Source organism: Oreochromis aureus, linkage group 2 (genome assembly GCF_013358895.1).
Source record: "Oreochromis aureus strain Israel breed Guangdong linkage group 2, ZZ_aureus, whole genome shotgun sequence".
NCBI classification, from domain to species: domain Eukaryota; kingdom Metazoa; phylum Chordata; class Actinopteri; order Cichliformes; family Cichlidae; genus Oreochromis; species Oreochromis aureus.
Window position 1 is genome coordinate 26,513,585 of NC_052943.1, and position 24,331 is coordinate 26,537,915.

The 24,331-nt window shown below is 47.1% G+C and overlaps 3 protein-coding genes across 3 annotated transcripts in view; 1 reads left to right on the plus strand and 2 right to left on the minus strand.

The window, feature by feature from the left end:
• Window positions 1-365: 365 nt before the first annotated feature.
• noa1 (nitric oxide associated 1) lies at window positions 366-5,641 on the minus strand. Its single transcript, XM_031754909.2, has 9 exons — window positions 5,402-5,641; window positions 3,776-4,750; window positions 3,124-3,288; window positions 2,946-3,056; window positions 2,600-2,691; window positions 2,166-2,297; window positions 1,174-1,290; window positions 979-1,096; window positions 366-899 (listed from the first exon to the last, which is right to left on the minus strand). The coding sequence occupies exons 1-9, from the start codon at window positions 5,580-5,582 to the stop codon at window positions 661-663; spliced, it is 2,130 nt and encodes a 709-aa protein (XP_031610769.1). The 5' UTR covers window positions 5,583-5,641; the 3' UTR covers window positions 366-660.
• Window positions 5,642-6,339: 698 nt separating this feature from the next.
• Window positions 6,340-10,356, plus strand: nipsnap3a (nipsnap homolog 3A (C. elegans)). The gene is made up of 6 exons (XM_031754911.2): window positions 6,340-6,570; window positions 7,761-7,968; window positions 8,062-8,223; window positions 8,308-8,457; window positions 8,540-8,626; window positions 8,710-10,356. Exons 1-6 carry the CDS (start codon window positions 6,499-6,501, stop codon window positions 8,784-8,786), a joined length of 756 nt encoding a protein of 251 aa, XP_031610771.1. The 5' UTR covers window positions 6,340-6,498; the 3' UTR covers window positions 8,787-10,356.
• A 529-nt stretch (window positions 10,357-10,885) lies between these two features.
• Window positions 10,886-24,331, minus strand: part of abca1b (ATP-binding cassette, sub-family A (ABC1), member 1B) — a 40,881-nt gene continuing 27,435 nt past the window's right edge. Inside the window, exons 14-49 of the mRNA XM_031754907.2 lie at window positions 23,802-23,978; window positions 23,492-23,714; window positions 23,156-23,377; window positions 22,871-23,075; window positions 22,526-22,639; window positions 22,214-22,388; window positions 21,995-22,126; window positions 21,617-21,894; window positions 21,317-21,537; window positions 21,006-21,081; window positions 20,676-20,926; window positions 20,508-20,559; window positions 20,309-20,431; window positions 19,918-20,066; window positions 19,703-19,827; window positions 19,516-19,614; window positions 19,174-19,363; window positions 18,288-18,382; window positions 18,113-18,145; window positions 17,919-18,024; window positions 17,525-17,599; window positions 16,817-16,986; window positions 16,525-16,702; window positions 16,330-16,445; window positions 16,045-16,189; window positions 15,810-15,933; window positions 15,577-15,706; window positions 15,351-15,477; window positions 14,736-14,798; window positions 14,523-14,629; window positions 13,602-13,743; window positions 13,271-13,405; window positions 12,668-12,771; window positions 12,440-12,532; window positions 12,002-12,245; window positions 10,886-11,923 (exon numbers count right to left, since the gene is read on the minus strand). Of these exons, the coding sequence (XP_031610767.1) occupies window positions 11,768-11,923; window positions 12,002-12,245; window positions 12,440-12,532; window positions 12,668-12,771; window positions 13,271-13,405; window positions 13,602-13,743; window positions 14,523-14,629; window positions 14,736-14,798; window positions 15,351-15,477; window positions 15,577-15,706; window positions 15,810-15,933; window positions 16,045-16,189; window positions 16,330-16,445; window positions 16,525-16,702; window positions 16,817-16,986; window positions 17,525-17,599; window positions 17,919-18,024; window positions 18,113-18,145; window positions 18,288-18,382; window positions 19,174-19,363; window positions 19,516-19,614; window positions 19,703-19,827; window positions 19,918-20,066; window positions 20,309-20,431; window positions 20,508-20,559; window positions 20,676-20,926; window positions 21,006-21,081; window positions 21,317-21,537; window positions 21,617-21,894; window positions 21,995-22,126; window positions 22,214-22,388; window positions 22,526-22,639; window positions 22,871-23,075; window positions 23,156-23,377; window positions 23,492-23,714; window positions 23,802-23,978 (5,155 nt within the window). The 3' untranslated portion in view covers window positions 10,886-11,767. The remainder of the gene's footprint in view (window positions 11,924-12,001; window positions 12,246-12,439; window positions 12,533-12,667; window positions 12,772-13,270; window positions 13,406-13,601; window positions 13,744-14,522; window positions 14,630-14,735; window positions 14,799-15,350; window positions 15,478-15,576; window positions 15,707-15,809; window positions 15,934-16,044; window positions 16,190-16,329; window positions 16,446-16,524; window positions 16,703-16,816; window positions 16,987-17,524; window positions 17,600-17,918; window positions 18,025-18,112; window positions 18,146-18,287; window positions 18,383-19,173; window positions 19,364-19,515; window positions 19,615-19,702; window positions 19,828-19,917; window positions 20,067-20,308; window positions 20,432-20,507; window positions 20,560-20,675; window positions 20,927-21,005; window positions 21,082-21,316; window positions 21,538-21,616; window positions 21,895-21,994; window positions 22,127-22,213; window positions 22,389-22,525; window positions 22,640-22,870; window positions 23,076-23,155; window positions 23,378-23,491; window positions 23,715-23,801; window positions 23,979-24,331) is intronic.

Consider the following 24,331-nt stretch of genomic DNA (forward strand, 5'->3'; position numbering starts at 1 on the left):
TACAAAGTCTAATGTCACTCATGAGCTACGTCAACAAAATAAACTGTTTCAAAGAAGACGCTCTGAAAAAAACAAAACAATCCCCCCCCAAAGTAAGCACGCATAAGCTTTTAGCCGTTGAGTGCTGTTGGCCTGGACGTCCATAGATGATAAGAGTGGGGTTTGACCACAGGATCCTCTTCTGTCCAGCCAAATGATGAACACTGCCCAGGAGGTTAAAGTCTACCAGAAAGAGTGAAAGAAACCAGGAATTTTTTGGGGGAAACAACTGAATAATTTAAGAACCACAAATAAAGAAGTGAAGAAACGGCACTGGAGGCCCAGTTTGTGAGGACGTTGGTGGGTTCAGACATGAATCCTTCATGTCAAGTTTAAAAGTGTGAATTTTATTTTATTTTGATAGTATAACTTCATATTTATTGTGGCTGAATTTCAGCCTGTCACTGTCAGAACATTAAGACCCAGCTGTATAAACGCCATTGACGATAACAGTATGAAACATGTATATTTATATAACAGAACGACACACATCGTCCAGCAAGGCCAAACTGATCCAGAACCACATTCCCTAAGGTCAGAGGTCAGTTTTTCTAGAAATGGAGCTACAACCACCTGCAGAGAGTCTTGGTGGTGAGACAGTCCACGTCCTCTACCCTTGGCTCATTTCTTCTTCTTCCTCTTCACCTGCAGCCTCTCGGTTCCGGCGGCCGACAGTCCGCTGTGCAGCAGACCCACGGCTTTCATCGGTTTGTAGGCAGCAGACTTGCGGATACGTTCTCCTTTCAGAGAGACAACATGAGGAAGCAGCGGCGGCGTCCTCAAACCAAAGCCTGCAGCCTGCGGCCCGTGAACTCTCAACAGCAGCTGATCACCCTCCACCGCCGTCACAGCCACCCAGCCTGCAGAGAGAGCGTGAGAGATGGGCAGGTGAGGCAGGTGAGACACTGAAGGTGCTGCAGGTGATGTTTATGAATTTACCTGCAGATGACAGTTTGATGTCAGCAGCAGCCTCCAGGTAACCCCGACCCTCCAAACTAAACTCCTGAGGGACCAATGCAGGAAACTCTTTCATGCGCTCCGAGCCTCCAACAGGCACCTGAACGCAGCACGCACACAAGCATTAATAATCACAGGCACTCGAAAGCAGCACTGTGCAGGGCTCATGCAACTCACCCCCAGCAGCATGTGTCCACTGTGTTTCTCATAAATGCTGTCGGCTTTTTCCAGGCTGGTGATGTGAACCGGCACCCGATCGGAGGCCACGACGGAAAACCAGCAGGACTTTTCTCCCTGTGGAGGACAGTGCCGATCAATCACTTATTAATCGCTCAGAAGCACCAAAGAGCTCATTTCTATTTGTGGCAGCAGCTGCTTCAGGCACATCCACACGTTCTCGAATTTCAAGTGACAGTGATGCCGTTTCAGAGCCCAGGCTTACGCCTGTGTGCCACTGTGATATTTTTAATCCTTAAACATCTCCAACCATGAATTTATCAATTTATTTAACAATATCTGGGTTTATTTAAACAGATACTGGCTCGTTGGTGTGGTCAGGATAACAGAAAGTTACACACATTATAGATATACAAGTTATATAAGAAAATATTTGTTTTTTCCCCCCTGTAATTTGTAATTTTCTACTTCTTCACTCGTGGGTATGAATTTCATCATATTTTTTGGCTTTTAATGATTTCTTTGAAGTGTTCTGTTTCCACGGTGGAATTATTGTACATCTTTAAAGACTTCAAAGAAAAAAAAAAGAAATTGAAATTTATTTGGGATTTTTATTTTTTCCCCAGCCAACCGTGACATTCACACCCACGGTGAGTGGATGAAAACTTCTGACCACACCTGCACTCTGTAATAAATAAATAAATGACTGAAGAATACGTTCAGTGGCCTCTCTAGCAAGCCTCATCCCGCTGTTGGACTCTGTGATCCAAAAGTATTCCTTGCTCTGCCCCCTCCCCCAAACTTCGAGCCCAAAGCAGCGCCGCAGAGATGATCGAGGACTACAGTCACCAGCTCATCCAGCTCAGTTTATATGGAGCGCTCTCACTGGTGCTGCTCCTCCACTGTGACTAACAGCTTGCTTCTCTTGCTCTTTTTCGCTCTTCGCCACAGTTGTTGGATTTCAGTTCTTTTGTTCAGCTTCTTCTTCTCACCTGCAGGAAGTCGATCCTGGCCAGAGCTCCCACAAACAGACTCGTGCCGGGCTTCAGAACAAACGTCCGCGGGACGATGGCCTGGGTGGGAACCACCAACCTCACTTCCTGTTCATGCAGCAGGTTTAGGATCTGAGAAAGAGAGAGAGGCAATGAAAGATTTGTGAACATCCAACGTCAGCAACACACTGAGGAGAAGTCTATTCAGTGGAGCAGTGCCCCCTGCTGTATGGAGGCTGGCATTTACAGTTAACATGTAAAATCAGAGCTTCTGCCACTGATTTATAGTTAATGAAAGTATAAGAGTGACACCAGAGATATTTGCTTAGAGAATGAACTCAGGTGACTACAATAATTGGGACAAAGGGTAGCCAATCAGAAGAAAGTCTTCTTAAAGGACTAGCTCCGAGCCTGAAGATTAAAATGAGCCTCACGTCAAGCTCCCTCATGATTCCCGGCGTGTCGTACAGCCAGTGGGCGTCTTTTAGCTCGTTGTGGCTCAGCTCCTCAGTTGACCCGCTGGCAGCTGGAAGGCAACGTCACACAGAGGTCAAAGGTCAAATCAGCAGTGCAGTAAAACTCTATAAGACTTGTAATAATTTATGAGAATCACAACTGGAGGCTTAGATGTGAGAGAAGATTAATGGAGTCTCCTGTGGAGTAAGTAAATATCAGGCTGAATACAGGAAGAAGGTAAAGTATGTTACAGCAAAATAACCACTAATTAAAGCTTAATTAATGATCACTTTTTGGATTATCATAAAATATCAGTTCACCCACCTGTTGTCGTCTCCTCACTGTCTTCGTTTTCTCCAAATGCCAGACTGTCAGGATCAAACTGGATCTCATTCGGTCTGAATCCTTCAAGCCGGAACGTTCTGCCAATGCGACCTGAAGAGATAAGCACGTGTTCAGACAGGAAGCACCTCCTCGTCTTTCCTGCTCCTTCACCACTTACCCACTAAGTATCCCTGCCTGCTGAAATACTGCAGCCTTTTCAGCTCTTCCGGCGACAGCTCGCTCTCCTTTTGCTGCGACGCCTCCTTCAGTCGCTCCTGACGCTTGAACATCCTGTACGGAGTCGGGTTGATGATGGGGAACTTCAGCAGGTTCAGAGTCGTCCCTGAAGGCCCCACAGCAGGAGGAAACAGTCACATGATGATGGGACACTCAACAGTTCAACCAAAAGGCAAGAATATCAGAAATAACTGAAGAGGAGAAGAATTCAATCATTAAAACAGTATTTAGATATTTTTTTGTTTTAAATGTTTTTTTTATTGCCAATGTCTTAAAATAAAAAAATAATTAAAAAGAGGCCCTCTGACTCAATCTCTCATGGGTGCAGCTGTCATTAGTAACTGTTAACTAAGCTAGTAAAGCTAATAAACATGATTGGAGTAGATTTAACTAAAAATCTAAAACCAGCAGCATTTGTCTCGAATGTATCTCTGACAGATTTGTTTGTGACAGAATATTTTTTCAACCTGAATTAAGCAGCAGCTGCTTCAAATTCATAAACATCTCCCATCATGCTCTGGGACTTCTCTGTGTCTGGATGAAAATGAAGATACGATAAATTGGGGAAAATGTAAATGGAGTCTGGTGCAGACCTGGCCACGGTGAGATGGTAGCCTTGTGGATGACGTTTGAGGCTCTGGACTTGCAGTAGTCAGACTCCAGCAGTGTGTTGAAGAGCGTCGACTTCCCGGCATTGGCGCTGCCCACCAGGTACACATCGCCTTTGTACTTCCAGGACCGCTGCAGACTGGAGATCAGCTCCTCTATGCCGTAACCAGTCTTAGCACTGATCAGGTGGACATCGGTCACTTGATCGCCAAATCCGGCGTCCTTGCAGTACTGAGACAGCTGCCGCTTGAGTCGCTGCAGGTAGTTCTGCGAGTCTCCGGGCAGCAGGTCGATCTTGTTGCCAAGGACAACAATGTGTTTGTTGTGTCCCACCAGCTCAGGCAGGTCGGGGATGATGGAGTCCGGCAGGTCGAGTAGGTCGACGATGAGCAGCACCAGAGCCTTGTGCGGGCGGATCTGCCGCACCACGTCCCGGTACTGGTCTTTGGGCAGTTGCAGGTTCAGGGCCTTGTGGTGGTGGGTGAGCAGGTGGCAGCGCTGACAGGTGGCACCGCTCAGACGACCCTCCTGGACCAGCACCTTGTACTTCTCGCTGGGCAGGTAGCCAGGGACAGCGGCGGCGGTGCAGTGCAGCACGGCGCCGCAGCCCGAGCAGCACGTGTCGCTGACTGGCTCGTCCACGTCAGGGGTGCCGAAGATCTTGTGCTCGCCTTTTCCCAACGTCTTCTTCTTTTTCTTCTTTGCAGCCACGATGCTCTCGTCCAGCGGGAAGTCCACATCATGGAACTGGATCAGGGAGTCTGGCTTTGCCTGTGGCTCCTTCAGGACGCCATGCCTCAGTAGTTGCAGCTGACGCTCCAGAGACCTCAGGTGTTTCTGAGGGGACAACTGAGTATCGACCAATGATCCGGGAATAGCAGCGGAGGAAGAAGAGGAGGCGGTGGCGCTCAGCTGATGGAGGAGCTCTTTCTCCTCCTGACTGGAGTCCTCATCTGGATCTGAACCAGGAGAGAAGAAGATAGAGTCATGACACATGTGCAGCAACTCTGCAGAGACCTGTCCTCTGAAGCTGGAATTGGGGCTTAGCAAACTTTAAGGCTCGGTTTTCAGTGAGTGCACACCTAACCTGCTCCAGAGCAGCTTATGGTACAGAACCACCACCAACCAATCATTCCACTAAAAAAACAGCATTACCACTCCTGGAAGATCCCGCAGACCACAGTGTGCAGACAGCAGGAGGGTCTAAAGCTTTTAAAGAGTATTCAAAGCATTATTAAGAGATTCTTAGTAGTACCTGTCTGTACCTGTTGATCATATGAACATAACAGAGGACAGACAGGTAATGCTATGCTAATACCTTCACTGATCCAGCAGAAATAATAATAATAATAATGATAAATGAGAAAAACTATTACTGTAAACACCTACCTCCGGCAGGTAACCGGAGAGTTCAACCTTCCAGTTAAGGTTGAACTGTCAGCTGGTGCTTGATTTTAGTGTTTCTCTCTGATCAACAGACATATCTCCACATTAAACACATACACAGAGATATAAATAATCAGAGATATCTCCACATTAAACTGTTGCACAACAGCTAACCACCTGCTGAGCTGAACCTGTTCTCATCCCTGTAGCACCTGTGCACTCACCTGTACAGTCCACAAACACGAACTGCTCCTCCAGGTTCGGGTCTACGGTGCAGGTCCGGGCCCCGGGCCGGCTCAGACCGCGACCCCCCGCGGCCCCAGAGCTCCTCTGCGCTCCCGCGGCAGAAGAACACGCGCTCCTCCACAGCTGGTGGCGGACGCACACCTGCAGGACCTTTAGCATCCCGACGGCCACACGCGCACCGACACTCAGCACACGCGGAGGAGTCGACCTCTCTGCGTCAACTTCCTCCTGTGGACGTGACGTAAAGCTAGTGGCTTGTTTATGTTCCGGTTTAATAAAAATAATAATAAATTTACTTTATTTTTTTAAAGCAATCAAAATCAAACACTGCGCGTGAGATAGTGATAATAAAGTAATTCATAAATTCAGCCAAATGGAAAACGTTTTAAACGTCGTGACGTCATAACGTCCTGCTATCTGAGACGTTAAGACAGGAGAGCTCACTCCGCCTTAAATTTAGACGCACAAATGTAAAAAACAAAAAGCAAAAACAAATTGTTTACAGATTGACCTTAATTAATTTGTTTATTTTGTTTTTTGGCAGAGACAATTTACAATAAATATTTGTCACCAGAGAGTATTTAAGTCTCATTTGTGTCTTTACTCCCTAGGTGGAGAAGCCTGGAGGCAGCTAGCAGCTACAACCAAGTTACCTATGTGTTAATGATTGCTGTGGATGTAAAATCCCTCATTGTGTCTCCACGCACATTGAAAAGGTACTGTCATGTGCGTGGTTGGAGCCTTCTGAGTAACTTATTTAATGACCCCAGCTGCTGGTACAGTAGGTGGTGGTGCAGCTGGATTGGAGCAGGGACTGGGTGCATCAGTCCAATCAGACAGAGGGATAGTAAGGGGGCAGGTAAGAAGGAAGAGACAGCAGGCAGAGTCAGTGCAATGTCCAATCCTATGCAGGGACTGACCAGTAGAATTAAAAAAATACCCTGATAGGAATCATCTCATTGAGAGGGAGCGGAAGGAAGTACTAAGGAGTGAGACCTCGCGCTCATAGAGGATCTGCACACGTCCTGCCTGAGCTTCTTCCTACAGTTCCACTTGTTTCGGACACTTTGTCAACATGTTGAAGCTGAGCTGCTCTCTGAGGTCCGCCACGCTACTCCTCAGACCGGCTGCTGCTGCTGCTGCTCAGGTGAGTCCAGCTGCAGCCCAGAACCAGCCCAGCAGGTCAGTGCACCGAATCTGCACCGTGACCCTGACAGTGCACGCACGTCCGAGCTGGAACATGTAAACTTGAACCTGTGCACGCGCACATTCCTGCTCTGGACTTCATGTTTGCTAGCTCCGTGTTTGACCTGCTGAGCTTTGATCTGGGTCAAAGGTCACAAGTTTAAAATTAACTAGCAGCAGAAAAGCAGTGGGTTCACGTGAATACGCACACGAGTACACGGAGACACAAACAGAGCCTGCTCTGTGGTCCACGGTCACGTATCCCTCAGCTGCCCTGTTTTAAGGAGCCCAGCAGGTGGCAGCAGGATACAACTAAAACCGTTTCCATGACCACAGTTTTGTGTTGATTTTTATTGGTGTCTGTCCTCCCATGCTGGGTTCTGGATGTTCCTCTAACACTGGTCATATCTCTAACACAGATTAAAGGGCTCACATGCCCCGATACAGACTTATAAACAGATTATTTTTAGTTTTTTAATGTGGGACCCAAAAAGTGCATGGGGGAAGGGGGTGGTTAAATAAGAAACATCTCTGAGAAATTAAACAACAAAAAACTAATGAAACATGCTTTAGGAGTTCTGGTTGTGGTTCTGATTCCAGCCTTAGATGGTTCGTTCTGCTGAAGAACCGCATCTCATAGAGGAGTTAGTGATAGTAGGTACACAGAAATAATTTCATGACCCTCACCCCCAGTTTTATTTAAATAAAGGACAGTCTGATGGAACACGGTCATTTGCTTATTTATTATAAAATTACCCATTCACACTGTTAATCTTCATCCTGTCAGTTTTTGAGGGAGTATACCCCTGTACACACTTCTGTACACTTCTTTCAGCAGTCACATCATCAGTGATGTTTCCTGAAGTCATCCGGTGTTTCAGTCCTGTGACATCAGACGTCCTCGTTCAGGCGACCCAGCCAATGGTGATCAGTTCCTGACTTGTGCCCCAGCAGCACTGGCCCATAATTCAGACCTTTTGATCCAAATGTGTTTCTTTGTTTGCTGATTGGCTGGCGTGTTCTTGTTGCTGTATCATACAAACGTTGATTTTAGGACAACAGAAACCAGGACGTGTGTTGAGTATCGGTGAACCCCGTGCTCCTTCTTTTCTGTCAGAGTGAGACCTCTTCTCTCCTCCCTCCTCTCTGCAGCCACGTGCGCACTTCGGCACCGGTCCCCAGCAGAAACACAGAACCTTCTATGAGTTCCGCACCTACTGCATCCACCCGGATCAGAATGCCGCCTTCCTCAAGCTGACCAATGAGAAGATCCACCTGCGCACTGCCCACTCTGAGCTGGTTGGCTACTGGAGCGTTGAGTACGGTGGCCTGAACAAGGTCTTCCACATATGGAAATATGGTGAGGACCTGTTTCTTCTTCTCTCACACAATATGGAGGTGTTTCTTCTTCATGGGACTTTTAAAAGGTAATGCGTCCCCACCCACTCCTCAGACAGTTACGCCCAGCGGGCAGAGGTCCGGGCGACGCTCGCTCAGGATCCCGCCTGGGTGTCAGAGTACCTCTCCAAGGCCTTACCAATGCTGACGTCACAGGACAACGAAGTCACCTATATGGTTCCTTGGAGCCGCCTGCAAAGTCCGCCGCAAGAGGGTGGTAAGCCCCGCCCTCTGTGTTTTACGTGTCAGTGACATCATCCCCAGTCGGTCAACAATCACCTGTTTTGTTTGTTTGTTTCAGGTGTGTACGAGCTGGTTTCTTTCCAGATGCGTCCTGGTGGACCAGCAGTTTGGGGAAAGGCCTTCCAGGCCGCTGTCACTGCCCATGATGCACCTGGGTACGGCAAGCTGATAGGAGCTTTCCACTGCGAGTTCGGACTGCAAAATAGAGGTACTGAGGTGATGATGTCACTGTGTGTGAGAGATCATGTGACTGCGAGTGGCTGACAATGTCACTGTGTGCGTCTCGTCAGTTCACGCCCTCTGGTGGTTCGAGAGCCCCGACCATAGAGCTGAAATCCGACACACAGCTCACCATGACGCCAGAGTGGTGGCTGCAGGTGAGACTCTGCCCATAATGACATCACACACTGACAAACATCCCTCATACATTAATCAATAATCGATAATCTGTGTCTTTCAGTGAGAAACAACATCGTCAATCTGGACTCTCAGAGGAACCAGCTCATGTTGCCGTGTCCTTTCTCACCTCTGAAGTAACTTCCTGTCCTGATGCCCGCCTCTCACCCAGAACAAAGTTTAGCATGCAAACCTGATCTTTAGTTTGACCTGCGTGGGCCTCTGTAGACACAGACGCACTCTCAGCAGCAAGTGTTGGCAACAGCATCCAATCGCACGGTGTGACTGCTTAAAGGTGGGCGGGGCTTCTCTGTGCTTTACGTTAGCTGACTGGCTGCTTTAAAGTTTCAAAGTGTGAAAATAAACTGTCACGTGCCTCTCAGACTCTGTGGACTGTTTTTCCACTCATGGATGGAATTGTTTTCCACAAAGCTGGGACTCAAAAATATTTAAACAAAGGTGATGATTTACATGTCATTTCACGCCTGTTATCCGATAACATCTGGAGCAGTTTACACATTCACCTAACAGGTGAAAGGTCCCTCATTTGGCTCTGAAAGGGGTTGCATCAGGCATGTGTGGGGCTACCTGCTGTGAATAAAGGAGCAGCCCAAAGTAGCTTTATATATGATAATATCTGGTACAAAGACAACATATAAAAAGGCTGAAAACTGACAAGCAAGTAGAGCTGGGTTAAAGTCTGGAGCTTTTTAATGTAATTTTGATCATGTTGATCAAAACTTAAATTTTACCCAAAATGCACTTTTAATGCATTGTGTCACCATGTTTGATGGGTGGCTGCTCCAAACAAGTTGGAACATGTGAAAATTCCCATTTTCACCTATTTTTAACACCAGGATCAACATCCAGTCACTGTTCTGCTGGTCTCTGCTGGAGCATATAATCGGTTTGTTTGTTAGCAGTCAGGCGTCCACAGTTTAAGATTTCATTTTCAAATTTTGTGTGATGATTGAGGGTCAAGGTCACAGTAACTGTGTAAATCAGTAGAAACTTTTTACTTCCCACAACTTTTATGCATAGTCTTTATACTTTATATCAGTACACAAAGGCCATGGGGGGCACGAGTACCCAGGCTGGCTAAGCATTTGACCTTCATTGTTGGCACCCAAGGTCAAAGCTGACCTTGAATAAAAAAAACATGGAGTAATATATTATATGAAAAGGCAGAGAGACGCCATAACAGGTTGGCGGCATCGTGTGGTAATACAAACATCGTTTTAATACAGCCGTTGGCCTTCGGGGGGCGTTGTGAGCTATGGATGCTCTTGTGTAATAGTAATTTACTAGTATTCAGGTAAAATCAGCTGATCCTGATGAAATGACCCTAAAAGCTTATTTAACCCAGTGGGAAAGCATCTCATTCAAAATAAAGGAGAAAAACTAAGACTTCTAAAATTTGAAGAATTCTCGGTTTTAACATGCGTTTTCTTTTCTTTCACACAAAAACTTCAAAGTTTGTGTAAATCTGAATTCTGTCTTTACAGTTTAGACTTTATTTTTATGCATGTCCACCTCAGGCTACATGGATTACAAACAGTAACATTATTTGGTTTTTCCTTAAAAAATGGGTGGACAAGCAGAAACCCGCAACCTGATCAGCACTGATAGCCAGCACGTCACAGAGAACTGCAGCAGAAGAAGAGTCTTTGCTTGAAATTTGATTTATTTGCTAATAAAAGCCTTTGAAACATGAAATGCTCACGATTGTTCTTCACTACATCATAGAAACACGTAAAAAATAATAATAATAAAAAACATAGTGGCACAAATTTTGTTTCCACAAACATTTTTTAGTGATGAGTGTATATGAGAGGTCTGAGGAGATTCATCAGGATCCATCCATCCATCTTCCTGCCGGTTATCCAGGTTCGGATCGGTGGGGCCAGCAGTCTAAGCAGAGACGTCCTAACTGCCCTCTCCCCACACACCACCTCCCAGTCATCTGTGGGGATAAGGAGGTGTTCGGAAGCCTCCTACCTGTAGGACATGGTCAAAATACCTCACAGAGGTGGTGTTCAGGATTGCTGGGTGAGATTCAGTGGCAGTCAGGCGGTGGAGGCCCTGGCTTCCAAAACTGATTCTGCCCTTTAAACTGAACTTTTCCAAACCTGAATTCATTTTTTTACTGTTAGTGATTTAAAAAAACCTAAGAGAGGTGTGTGTGTGTGTGTGTGTGTGTGTGTGTGTGTGTGTGTCAGAGCGAAGTAAAGAGCCAGGTGGAGGCGGGAGATTTGTTTCAGTTTAATCCTGGTTGTTCGGGTCGTAACAGCTCTTCATCCATCAGCCGCACGATCAATAAACGTGATCAGAGGAAAGCAAGTTTGATTTCAGTGCAAAGACAAACTGATGGTGTTTGAACACTTCAAGTGCTGCAGTCACAGAGAGTCGCCTTTAGCAGCTCGCCGACCAATCAGAGCACCGATCGATCAGCAAGGCTGCTCATCAATACTGTAGTGTGCTTCAGAAGCTGATGAGGTATTTCACTGTTTCACACCCAAACTCACAAATCGGCTTTTCTTAGTATCCTTTCTTTAAAAAACAAAACTATAAAAATCAGTACGTCTCCTCTGTATCAGGTGCTTTGATTGGCAGTTAAACACTACAGGAAACAGTTAATGACTCCGTCAAAGTAAAACAACAAATTACACGTCTCTTTTCACTACACATATAAATAAAGTCTGACAATAGAAACGGAATCAAATGTTTTTTTGTTTTGTTTTTTCTAAAATGTGTGATTTTTTCTCTTTTTCTTTTTTTTTTTTTTTTTGCAGTCGAGCCCTCGGCCGTTTGAAATGATTCGGATTCTTCATCGTTTGTCACCAAAAACAGTCGCTCGTGTTCTTCGCCTTCAATCAGGAAGAGAAGAAGAGTCTCGGAGCCGCGGGAGGTCTGAAGGCACTCGTTCAAGTGTTTAAGGCGGCGTTGTCGGCAAAGCGCTCCCCGCCTCCAGAGGAAATCATTTGCATTGACTGGCATAAGGCAGCAGGTGACTCCGCCCACTGCCATTTTTTTTTTTTAAATCAGTGTGTCATCAGAGAAGAGGTAGGTGTCTTCTCTGCTGCGGGTCAAGTCCAGGCTGAAGCTTCAGCCTCACAGTGCGGTCACATGACGCTCTCCGACACCCCGCCACCGTCATGCGAGGCTCCGCTGGTCGAGCTCAGTGCCGGGAGGTCGATGACGACGACGTCCTTCCGCCTCACAGAGTTGTCTTTGGAGTGATAGTCGTCACTCTGGTCCTTCGCGAAGTTTACAAACACCTGAAAGCACAAACATCAGTCAGAACTTCTGCAGGCCACACCCCCTTAGTACCTCCTTAGGTGCGTGCGAGTCTCTACCTGGTCCAGCGTGGTCTGAGTGACGGAGTAGTCCTCGATCCTCAGCGTCTCTTTATTTTTGGCTAAGATGGAGAAGATGTGAGCGAGCGAGGTGAGCGAGGACGGAAGCTGGTACTGCAGCATGTTCCGGTGCTTCTCCTTCAGCGTGCTGCCGCTCAGCTCGCTTTCAATGAACTTCATGACGGGCAGCAGGTCGGGGTTCGGCCCCGCCACCCGCAGGATGATGGTGTACCCGTCGCCAAACCTGAGGCACAAAACCAGGAGTTCAACACTGAAGATATTAATTTAAAATAAAGTCACATTAGAGACTCTCCAGTATCCTGAACCTCTGAGCACAAACTTCTCTGACTGATCGAATTAAAAAGCTGGATTTGTGATATGAAAAAGGAGCATGAATGTGTTTAAATGTAGGTGCTGTCGTGTGTCTGTGAGCGCTACCTGTTCTTCAGGTGCTGGACGCTGCCGAGACATCTGAACCTGCCGTTCACCATGATCGCCATCCTCGTGCACAGAGCCTCACATTCCTCCATGCTGAAACACACACAGCTGCTTTAATAAAACAGATATGGTAAAAACATGTCTCAACCTTTCAAAATCTCTACCAACTAAACCGAGGGACTGGCAGACGCATTAACCATAAAACCATCCGCCTCTCCTCGTGTTTACCTGTGTGAGGTGAGGACGACGGAGCGGCCCTCTTTGATGACGCTGTGGATGCAGTTCCAGAGGGCTCGGCGGGCCTTGGGGTCCATACCCGTGGTCGGTTCGTCCTGTAACGAGTAGGATAGCCAGGTTGAGGTTGGCCCACAGATGCAGCAGGAAGCAGAAGGTAAAGGTGAGGAGGAGGGGGAGGAGTGTCATTGTAGCCACACCTCCTCCACCTGCACCTGACAAAGTACCGGCTCTCGTCCTTCTGTGCTTCAGACCTCCCCGTCTCCTACTCCTGTTTTCCTCAGCAGCTCCTTTAAATCCTTTTCCCATTACACAACCTCCACCCTTCCAACTCCACCCCACCCCCAGACACAAATCCTACTGTTAAACATCTGCACTGTGATTGGCTGCCCTGGTTCTGCTGCTGTTGTGCAACAGCGTGTTTTTTAGCGTTCCTTCAGTTACAAGACGAGTGACAAATTAAAGGAAAAGCCTGCAGTCTTGACCCCTGTGGTGAATCTGTGGCTCTGCTTCGATGCCCCTCGTGGTGATCTTACTGAATCTTACTTCAATCTAGTTTTACCTTTAACTAAAGTTAGGCAGTGAGGTGCATCTTACCAGAAACACTACAGGGGGCGCTCCGATCAGAGCCATGGATGTGGACAGCTTCCTCATGTTTCCTCCGCTGTAGCTTCCAGCTGCTTTATCTGCATACTTGACCAGACTCAGCTTCCTGATACCCCACTCTGCTACCTGTCAATCAAACAGCAGCAGTATCATCATGATGAGCATTACCATGGGTAGCAGATGCACAGCAGTGTGTTGCTCAGGGTGTCTTATTATTTAAAACTGCATATTTACAATGTGTGTTGGCAGTGCATGTTTGCTTTGTTCTTTTGAGTGTTTGCAGTCTGTTGGCGGTGTGTTTACAGTGTGTGTTTACACTCACGTCACACACTTCCTTCTCAGGCACCCCTCTGAGGATGGCGTACAGCTCCAGGTGCTCTCTTCCTGTCAGCAGCTCGTTGATGGCGTCAAACTGAGGACAGTAACCCATGTTTCGATGCACCTCGTCGATCTCCCGCAGGATGCTGCAAACACACAGATATTAGCATGAAGAGCAGAAAAATACTTTAATTTAAATTTACATTAATCCTCTTGCTGTCCCTCCGCTGCACCTGTGCCTAGTGTGACTTTTTGGGGGGTGGAGGACGGTGTGTGAGGGCGAAGGCCCTGCAGGGAACTGCACAGCTCTGCACATGAACTCCTGACAATTAAAAAATAATGGAGCAACTTCCTGGCTTTGTTTTAACAACTTTGTTTGAGCTGCTGATCGAGCAGCGAGTAATGAGCTTATCGGGGAACGAGTGTATGTGAGTGTTAAAGCTTCAGCTCAGGTTCTGTTTGCACAGTCAGAAGAAATCAAGAGAAGACAAAGCCCTGAGAGATGAAGAGGCTCGTGTCTTTAGTTAATTAATCAGTGGTCATGATTTGGAATAACATGGTGGGCGGCTCCACAGATTTTAAATCCCTGATTTTTACCTTAGATCTTCTTCCTGATACAACCCCAAAGAGATTTCAGGATCGATCCAAAGATCTTTCACTTGTTTGAAGAATGTTTAAACTTTTTTACGTGTTACACATCGCCTTACCTTCTCTTTAGAAATGAGGTTAAATTATTTAATTATGACTTACGGCCTCCAATTTTTAGGCCCAACCATGTGAAGTGAAATGAGTTCTCAGTGAACTAAATCCTCAGAATAAATCTGCAGGAACCAGGTCAATCCCCGACTCCAACACACAACAACAACAACAACACACAAAGTTTCAGCTCCAATAAGCTCTGAGCTGCTTAGACCTTTGACCTCACCTCTTCCCAGCCAGGAAAGCCTCTCCTCTGGTCACCATGGTGTCTCCCGTCAGCATCTTGAAGGTGGTCGTCTTTCCGGCTCCGTTCACACCGAGGAGGCCGAAACACTGAGGACGCACATTTAAAAACCACCATTCACAGGTTTGTTTTTATGAAGGTGATGGTTTGGTTTTAGAGGCTGAATTGAAACATGAGACTGCAGATCGAGCTCACCTCTCCAGGAGGAATCCCGACACACAGTCGATCCACCGCCGGCTTCTCCTTCCTCTTAAACACCTGCAGGACACAGTTCACTCTGTCAGGAATCATTTACTTTGGATTAAAGTGCTTCCTATCTCCAATAAAGATTAACAACCATCATAAAAATACACGCACACAACAACAGATTTGTTGTAATCTGGGAGAAAGAGAGAGTGACTCATTAGGTTTTCTTTCTCAGGCTCCTCCAGATTTGAGGAGGAGCCAGAGACATTCCCAAAAGAAGAATGGGCTGGGATTGCTCAGGAGACGTACACGAGACTTGTTAAAAACTACAAGAAACGACTGCAAAAATTAAACAAAACTGACTGTTAGCATGGGGGGCTAACCATCTGGACCCTGGTAGTTTTTGGTTTTGGTGAAAAAATGTTGTTTCTGTGTGGAAAGTAAAATAACGTAAGCATCTGAAATAAAACCAAGATGTTTGGAAAAGCGGGAGTAAAATTTCCTTGCGTTGGGTAACAGCTCTTAGGAAGTACTTGCTTTGTTTCATTAATGTAGTTTATCAGCGTCATTCAGCCTCTGACTGTGTTCAGGTGGAAAAAACAGAAGTTGGATAAAAATCTGCACCTTCGTCAGCTGTCGAAGTTCCAGGATGTCTCCTTGTCCGAGGCCGTGGACGATCCTCTGTCTCTCCCGGGCCACGTCCTCATCCTCCTCACCCAGAGGTGCCAGTTTGGTGAGCTTACTGACCGGCCTGCACACACACAGACGCACAAACACGACGCTCATACCGGCTTTCCTGCAAACTGGTCTACATAAGACGAAATGAAGCGATCCAGGTGTGCTGACTCACTTGGGTTTGATGCAAAACCTGTACTGAATGAGGACGGTGATGAAAAAGAAGACAACTCCCTCCACAGCCATGGCGAGCAGGTTTTTTCCCACCATGTCCCACTCCAGAGGAGAGCGGAACCTGTTCTCACCTGGAACACAACCACAGCGCTCACAGAACCATTCAACAGCCTCACGTCACGCTGACTGACTATAAAAACAAATAAATGCTGCGATCAGAAACTGTAAAGCTACCGAATCTCTCCAGGGCATCGGCCATCGCCTGGTTCTTCACCATGTCGATGAGACCTCGGCCGAGACAGAAATGAGGGAAGATGAGGAGGACGTTCTTCAGGATGTCGTTGATTCCTCCGATTTCCTGAAAAGAATGGAAAGTCAAACCGCTGCTCTCGGGTTTATTTAACTGGTTTATTTTCATTCGATCTGTGAATCGTTTTAAAATGTAGCGTCGACGTCTGTGAGGACTCACGTTGTTTCCAAACAGCTCCATGACGAAGGTGGAGATGCTGCCGTTGATGCCGATGAGGATGTTGACGCTGGTGAGGACGACGTACGCCGTGCTGGGGATCTTGAAGAAGAAGGAAGCCGGGTACATGAGCGGCGTGATTGACCAGCTGGGGAAAAAAAGGAAAACAAAGGTTTCTGTTAGAGCACAAACTGGCTCGGTGCCAATCTCTGATGTAGTACGATACAGTGGCAGCATGCAGTACACTGCAGTACACTGAAGACTTTGCAGTATTTTGCAGTATCTGACCCGTAGAGCAGCAGCAGCAGGGCGAGGGTCGGCAGATTGGTGGATGACACGTAGGCTTTTTGTTGGAAGCAGATGAAGATGAGGATGACGAGTGTTGCCGGGACGACGTAGTTACACTGCAGAGACAAGCAGGCATCAGCAAACACGCAAGCGCACAAACACACAGGACACAGGGGCGCTTGTTTTGGGTCTCACCATGTCCCATATGAAGTTGGCGGTCCAGTAGAGCAGCGGATGGACGCCACTGATGAAATGCATGTGTTTGGCTTTGCTGACCCGCTCCTGGATGAGGAAGACCACGAAGCTCGCAGGCACGAAGGACATGGCGAAGATGACGCAGATAGACACCAGGACGTCCACGGAGGTCGTCACCCTGGAGATGAGGAGCAGAAGGAGGTGGTGGGGAGAGACAAAGAGAGGACGGGTTAAGAGGACTGACGTGCAAACAAAGACTGCAGGCAGGTGCGTCGTTCAGGTGCGCACTCACAGAGCGACCTGGGACAGCTGCTCCTTGGTCAAGTTCAGCGGGTGGTTGAAGGCGCTGATGCCGTACTTGCTGGCGTCTCTTCCCTGAGGCAGGTTTGCCCTAAGGATGGCGTTGTTCATCACGTTGATGAAGGCGCCGATGCTGTGCCAGCCTTTGTTGTTAAACCAGATCTGAGGAGAGAAGATTCAAGGACAAACCAGTGAACAGCCTCTTCAGGTCAGCTGGCGTCCCCTCCTCCCAACAGAGAATGACCAGTTTTAATCAGCAGGTTTGACTGAAATGACTCTTTCAACTGTAAGTGGGTGAACTGACTCAAATATTTGATTGATGGACTGATGGTTTTGTTTCTAACATGTAATTATTAATAAAATAAAAACATAATACATTATAAACAAAACAACAAAGTAAAATGACATCAAGTTGTCTGTAAAACACACAATTTACCTGCTGCATGTACATGTTGAGTCCACAAAAGTCCACTCGTATTATTAGATTTCAATAATTGGAAACAAAATTAAACTATAAAATGATTTTAACTTAAGTTTTCTTAAAAAACTGTCTTAATATCTCCTGTAGCTATAAAGCACAAAATGCCGAAAAGCTAATTCATAGTATAAAGACCAAACATTTGCAGGCCTTCACTGAAAATACTAAAGTTATCATTCCAGTCATATTCCAGAGGGCGCCGGCGCCACCATGTGTTCTCACCTTGACGTTGTTCTTTGTGTCGAGACCGTTGATGAAGCCAGACAGAGTGTCCAGGAATCGATCTGCAGCGGCTCCCTGCAGGAAACAGCAGTCACATTCAAGTCTTACTTTCCCTTTAAAGAACCAAGGGCTGGTTCTGGATCAGACAGGTGGACTGGCTTTCCTCTGATGAACTTAATTAGACTAAATAATTTCTGACCTAAAATAGATCCACCATCTCAACTTAGATTCTGATGGTGTAATTGTCTTTTGAGTTCATCCAGCCTGTGAGTCGAGCCTGAAGCAGACATGTTTTTAGTAAAACGTTTGCTTTGTAATAAACCCGACAGCCTGGAGGAATGTCTGGATAATAAAAGCTGCAATGAGTCAAACATTTGGTTTCTCTCTGACTGACCTTCTGTAACTCAAAGATCTTTCGGACTCTCTCTATGGCGTCATCGATCTCGTTAGCCGGAGGGAGCACTTGAGTGCTCCTGGCACCCAATGAGAAGCCTCCGTACCTGTAAAAATACCAAAAGGAAACATCTGAGCACCTGCAAATGACCAACAGATGGTGTTTATGATTTCAAAATAAAACCAGACACTGACCTGAATTCATTCACCCAGACTTTGTTCTTCAGGCTGTGAAAACAGAAAAAAAACTTTCAGTCCAGCTTGTGTTCAGGTGTGAAGGTGAGTCCTCTGAGCGTGTGTGTGTGTGTGTGTGTGTGTGTGTGTGTGTGTGTGTGAGCAGGTGAGTTATCTGAGCGTGTGTGTGGCTTACCTCTTGCCAATGATCTGAGCGTAAGTCTTCACCAGGTAGTCGGAGATGTTTCTCCCAGTGAGGTTCTGCAGGATGTCTGTGTTGCTCAGGTTCATCTGAATGACAGGAAGAGTCCCTTGTTATTTAACCACAATTACACACGATGCTGCACACAGGTGGGGTCAGGCTTAGGTCAGGTAAATCTAAGACTAAAGTTGGGGTAAATGCAAAAAATCAACAAAAACATGTGGCATAAAAAGAGTTTTAATATTAATATAAGAACTATTTTAGAACTAATATTTTAATATTAAATGTGTTCAGGTGATTCTTTTCAAAGTTTTTCTAAGCTTACAGAAATCCCTCTTCAGAGAGCTCAAAGTAAAAAAAAGAGGATGATTTGAGTGTTCTAATTCTTCTAGTAATAAATGTTGGGATGCTGTGTAAAATGTAAATACAATCATTTAAAGCAGGGGTGGGCAATTCCAGGCCCCGAGGGCCGGTGTCCCTGCAGGTTTTAGATCTCACCTTGGGTCAACACACCTGAATCACATGATTAGTTCATTACCAGGCCTCTGGAGAACATCAGGACATGTTGAGGAGATAATTTAGCCATTTAAATCAGCTGTGTTGGTTCAAGGACACATGTAAAACCTGCAGGGACACCGGCCCTCGGTGCCCACCCCTGATTTAAAGTGTCTGCATTTAATTCACAAAATAATTTTAAAAAAAAATCTGAAATAAAGAAACTGACAAATCTGATGGTTTGTTGAAAAAAAAAAAAAAAAAAAACTGCTTGTCTTGAATTTGTTGTAGTATGAGCTTAATTAGCAAGTTGACTGGGTGTAAAACGGGCACCCCATAGAGGCCGAATGTGTGCGTTATCCGCCCACCAATCCTGTGCTCTGACCTCAGGTGGGGGCAGACCTCCGGCTCCAGCCGGGCAGTCTGGCAGCATCTTCTTCTTGCCATCACAGCTGCACATGCAGGCTGGAGAGGGATCGTCCATGGTCCAGTTTCTGGAGCTAAAGAGCTCCAGGACGCTTTCAGGAACTTCAGGAGTGTACCAGTCCTCATCGCCCATCGTACAGGGTGCCTCTCTACAGGGGTGAGAGAGGAAGAGACAGAGGGTAGAAAAAAAAACTTAGTGAGGTTTCAGGTGAGTAAAAGCTGATTCGTTCACACAGAAATGAAGACGAGTTCAATGAGGAGCAACAGGGAATTTAATGCTCAGGGTGTCGCCACTTCTTACGGGATTGTGTATCCATCCATGCAGCGAGTGCCAAATCCTGGAACATTCAGCAGCGCATCTAAAAGCTTCTGCATGTTTGCATCTCCAGGAGCATCATCACTGAGAGGAAGAACCACAGTCAACCACAGTCAGATCGCAGGAAATACCTCCGGATAACTCAGTAAGAGAGTTCAGGACAGGCGTGTACCTGATGAAGGTCACTTGTTCCTGGTACATCCACGGCTGCAGCTCCAAACTGGGATAAACTCCAAACGGCGGCACGATGAGACTGAAGACCAGGGCGATGCAGACGAACACGGCCGGGAGGACGATCTGAAACACAGATTTGTTTTCCCGATGAGCTGCAGCAGGCGGGTTTGATCAGAAAGCAGCAGCGGGTTTTTATCGCTGGCGACGGCATACCTGAGCGAAGAAGCCCTTCCTGGAGCGCCGGGCATACAGAAACCGCTTCCACATCAGAGCCACAAACTGCTGCCTCCTCAGAGTCCAGCCTGTCACCTGATATGAGCCTTTGCCATCAGTACAGTTCAGCCAGTCGGTTTCTTTGCACTCTGACAGGACACGAGGTCACATGATCAAATAAGAAAACTTGGAGAGTGCACAGACAGGATGTTACAACACAACAAAAGTGAGAAACTTCTCAGATTTGCACTCGTTACTTTGCACAGTTGGTGCTTTATTTTGCAATTCCAGAGTCTTTTGTTTTCTTCCCTTGAATTTTGCGCCCCTGGTATTTTATCCCATTGCAACTCTCTGTGAATAAATATTGCTTTGCTGTGTGTTTTTTTTGTACCTTGGTCTTCAGAATCATTGCAGTCATCATTGTCATCATCTGTTAATGGTCTCAAGCAGCTCTGAGGGTCTCCTCCACCGAAAGCATGAGTCCTCCTCCGCCTCTGGACAGGAAATGTCCCATCTAAACAAAAAATGTGGAAATGTGATTTCAGACTCTTATTTTGATATGTCACAGTCAGACATCACTCCTTCCTCACCTGAGGTCACTTCAGTGTCGACTCCATTGTCTTCAGCCACTTTCAGGAAAATCTAAAGTGACATAAAACATTAAAACTAATGTAATGCTTTTGTTTTCATGCTTCATGGTGATTCACGGAGAAGAAATATTTCCCTTCACGAATCAGATTTACGCAAACGTGTCCCACCTCCTCCAGTGTGGTGTCAGACACTCCATAGCTGGAAATGCCGAGGTCGGAAAGCTTTGTGTCCAGGTCTTTGAAGAGCTCCACAAAAGCTCCGTCTTTAGCAGCGCTGTATGGCAGGACGTAGGTCAGCTCATGTCCCAGGTCCTCCACCAGGCGGGCGTCAGGGACGTGACGCAGGATCAAGGCAGAAACCAGAGACACGTCCGGGGGTACAAAGGGGATATTGCAGATGGACGCCGCTGGGCCATTTTCTGAGGATGGAGACGCAAAACAAATCAGCTCCACTGGACAGCAAACCAATCAAACGCTCTGTGAGAACAGAGAGCTCACCGATGGTAGCGGCCTCACTTTCATGTTCGCTGCCGAGTCCTGCGTCGCTGCTGCTGACTGAGCCGCACTCCTCCTCCTAAAACACAAACAGTTTTACTTTAAGGTATTGCTACTGCACAGGAAGAATTAATATTGCTAATTTATACTCCAAATGCTAAAGAAAAATACTATAACGAGACAACTACACAGTAAAGGTAAAATATTGCAAAAATACTTTTCACTAACAGACAAACTGCTGAACTACAGTGTAAAGAAAGACCTACTGAAAACTGCAGAGCTAAGCATTACTAATAACTAAATTCTGCAGAGACCTTCTTGGTGAAGGAGACGGTACTGGCCGAGTTCCTGCAGGAGCTGAGTGATGGCTCTTGGTTCTTCTTCACTAGTGTCAGATAGTAGCCGGTCCCCAGCTGGTTCTTCAGGTACAGAGATGAGCCCACGCAGCACAGCTTCCCGTGGCTGATGATGGCGATGCGGTCACCAAGGATGTCCGCCTCATCCATGTGGTGAGTGGACAGGATGATGGTCCGGCCTGAAAGGAGACCCAACGTTAAAAATCCAGTCAAAACCAAAAGACAAGCTGAAATCTGACCAATCTGAGAGAACCTTACCCTGGCGGTACTTCAGCAACAGGTCCCAGATTCCTCTGCGGGCATAAGGGTCCACGCCGGCTGTAGGCTCATCCAGGATGACAACCTTTGACCCCCCAACGAAGGCCAGAGCCACGGACAGCTTCCTCTGCATGCCCCCAGACAGAGTGCTGGTCCTGCAGTTGCGTTTGTGTGGCAACCCTGTGTCCTGCAGGATCTGCTCGATCTCACCTTTCACGCGTTCCTCTGGCAGGCCTTTGAGCCGTGCGTAGAACCAGATGTGCTCCTCCACCGTAAGCCTGCAAGGCGTGCCACATCATTAGCAAGGTCATGTCACAACAATCAGGGTAAAGATGGAGCAAAGACAGCATAACAAGCGCGTTGAGGAAAAGCACTCACATGCTGAAGAGGACGTTGTGCTGTGGACAGACTCCCAGACTTTGCCTAATGGCGCTCAGCTCCGTCCGGATGTCTCTGCCTAGGATGTAGGCAGTGCCAGAGGTGGGTGGGAAGAGGCCAGTAAGGATGGACCTGCAGGGAAAAGAAAGGAGGATGTTGCCTGCACCAGGACCTGTGACAGAATCTGTATCAGCAGCATGGCGTGTGTCTGGGACTCACATGGTGGTGGTTTTTCCGGCTCCATTGTGTCCCAGGAAGGAGGTGATTTGTCCCTCGTAGAAGCCGAGCGTCAGTCCATCCACCGCCAGCTTCTTACCATGACGGTAAACTTTCACCAGGTTCTCGATGTAGACTCCGGGCTCCAGGTGAGTTGGCTCCTCCTCCATGCACACCGCTGCAGACATACAGACACATCTTACCGCACTGTTCAGGAAGTCTCTTTCACATTAACAGCTCTGTTTAAAAATAAAGAGAACTCAGTTGTTGGTTTTTAGGAGGAAGTTCTGCAGCTTCGCAGCACAGCAGTCTCACCTCCGGGGTTTCCTTTCCGATTCAGAGGGAGTTTGGTGGACTTTCCGTCCTTTTCTCCAAACCAATAGGACTTAGTGAAGGGGAAGTACCACGGCCGAGGGATCCCATACTGACCTGAGGAGGAGAACGTGCTTTATGCAGTCTTTGTTGTGTATCAGAGATTTTTCATGGTCAGTGTACGAACAGCCTGTGGACTGATCGATAGTTTGATGGGCTATTGAAAGGATGTGACGCTAATGTGTTGATTATAACCGTTAATAAAGATGTATAACTCACATTTACTTCCTGTAGCATGCTAAATAATGATGACTGCAGTTCAGTAAACACATGAAGAAGAGCTCTCACCTGGAAACACGGCTTCGAGGTACCAGGTCAGGACTCCGTACAGGAAGGAGTCAAAGTACATGATGATGATGGCGGTGCGGAGGCTGAACTCATCCTCCTCCAGTGGGCTGGACACCAGGTTCTTCCACTGGATACCGACTCCCTGCTCCTCGAACAGGGCGAAGTACTCGCAGCCGAATCCAAATGCCACAGGGGACAGAAGGCTCTGCGGAGTCAGAGGTGGGCATGTGACTCGCCCCATTCCCTTCATACCAACAAAATCGAGAAAAAGATGCGCAGCCTTACAGCGAAGACTTTCGTCCCGAAGCCGATGTACTCCTCCCAGGCGACGCAGAGCACGTACGGCAAGTAGAGGGTGAAGTAGATGATTCCTCCGCAGGCGGCGGCGAGGTTGGCGCGGGCAAATGCTGTGCTGAGCAGGAAGCACTGCATGATGGTCACCACAGCGAAGGACCCCAGGAAGAGGAAGATGACGCCGGGGTCGCTATAGGGCAGGAGGTTTCCCATCTGCATAGGAAACACGAGAAGAAGAGAAGGCAGGTTATTAATATTGTATTCTTGGAGATGTGCGTGTGTGTGGATGTTCTGTGTTTCTTATGCATTTTGGTTTTTAGTCATCACCTTGAGCAGCAACACTAGCAGCCCAGCGCTGATCAGCAGAGGAATCAGGCTGCTGATGAACCAGCTGAACCACAGGATGCCGTTATCGAGACCCATGATCCTCATAGTTTCCTTCAGTCGGGCCTCCTTCTCATACACCACGCTCTTCAGGATGATGGCCACTGAGTACATCCAGGCAAGAGTCATGAAGAGAGGCATGGAGCGGCTCATCACCCGCAGGAAACTGAGACAGAGGACAGGAAGGACAGGGTTACAGACCGAGAGTGGCGAGGAGGGGACCGAACCTGGGAAATGACGTGAATAATCTCACATGTCATCTACGTAACATGGGTACGGCATCTGCTGGATGTAAACTCCCGTCTTCTCCTTGGTGCCCGTCATCGCTCTGATGATGCCTTGCTCAATAACGTCCTGAAGGTACGAGAACCCACCCCAGATGTAACGCATGTCCTCAAACGGGTCGGCACGAGGACCCGGGTCCCAGTATCTGAGAAGGAGGACAGAGTGCAGGAAGTGCTGCTAGTTAAACGGCAGGATGTGAGCTGCAGAAGAAACAGTGCAAGACTGAAAGAAAGCCTCAGAAAGGTTAAATAATGCTCAAGCAAAGGAGCCAAGGCCATGACTTTGTCATTTTAGACCTCACAAAAACCCAAAACTCTGGTTTGCAGATGTTTGGAAGATTAAAAATGTCTGTTTGAGGATCAGCATTAGCACCAGATAACCTTTCAACCACAGACTGTTTATGCTTTCTCTACAGTGTTGCCAGACACATTTTTTACCTATAGCTTACATCAAACAGCATACACATTAAACAAAAAAACAAAAAACAAAATCTCAGAT

Bases quoted from the DNA above. Each gene is read 5' to 3' on its own strand.
- nipsnap3a (XM_031754911.2), top strand. From the start codon at position 6,499: ATGTTGAAGCTGAGCTGCTCTCTGAGGTCCGCCACGCTACTCCTCAGA. The intron at 8,224-8,307 runs GTAAGCCCCGCC...TGTTTGTTTCAG, and splicing joins AAGTCCGCCGCAAGAGGGTG to GTGTGTACGAGCTGGTTTCT. The intron at 8,627-8,709 runs GTGAGACTCTGC...TGTGTCTTTCAG, and splicing joins CGCCAGAGTGGTGGCTGCAG to TGAGAAACAACATCGTCAAT.
- noa1 (XM_031754909.2), bottom strand. From the start codon at position 5,582: ATGCTAAAGGTCCTGCAGGTGTGCGTCCGCCACCAGCTGTGGAGGAGC. The intron at 4,751-5,401 runs GTGAGTGCACAG...CTCCTGGTTCAG, and splicing joins CGTGTTTGTGGACTGTACAG to ATCCAGATGAGGACTCCAGT. The intron at 1,097-1,173 runs GTGAGTTGCATG...TGCTGCGTTCAG, and splicing joins GTGGACACATGCTGCTGGGG to GTGCCTGTTGGAGGCTCGGA.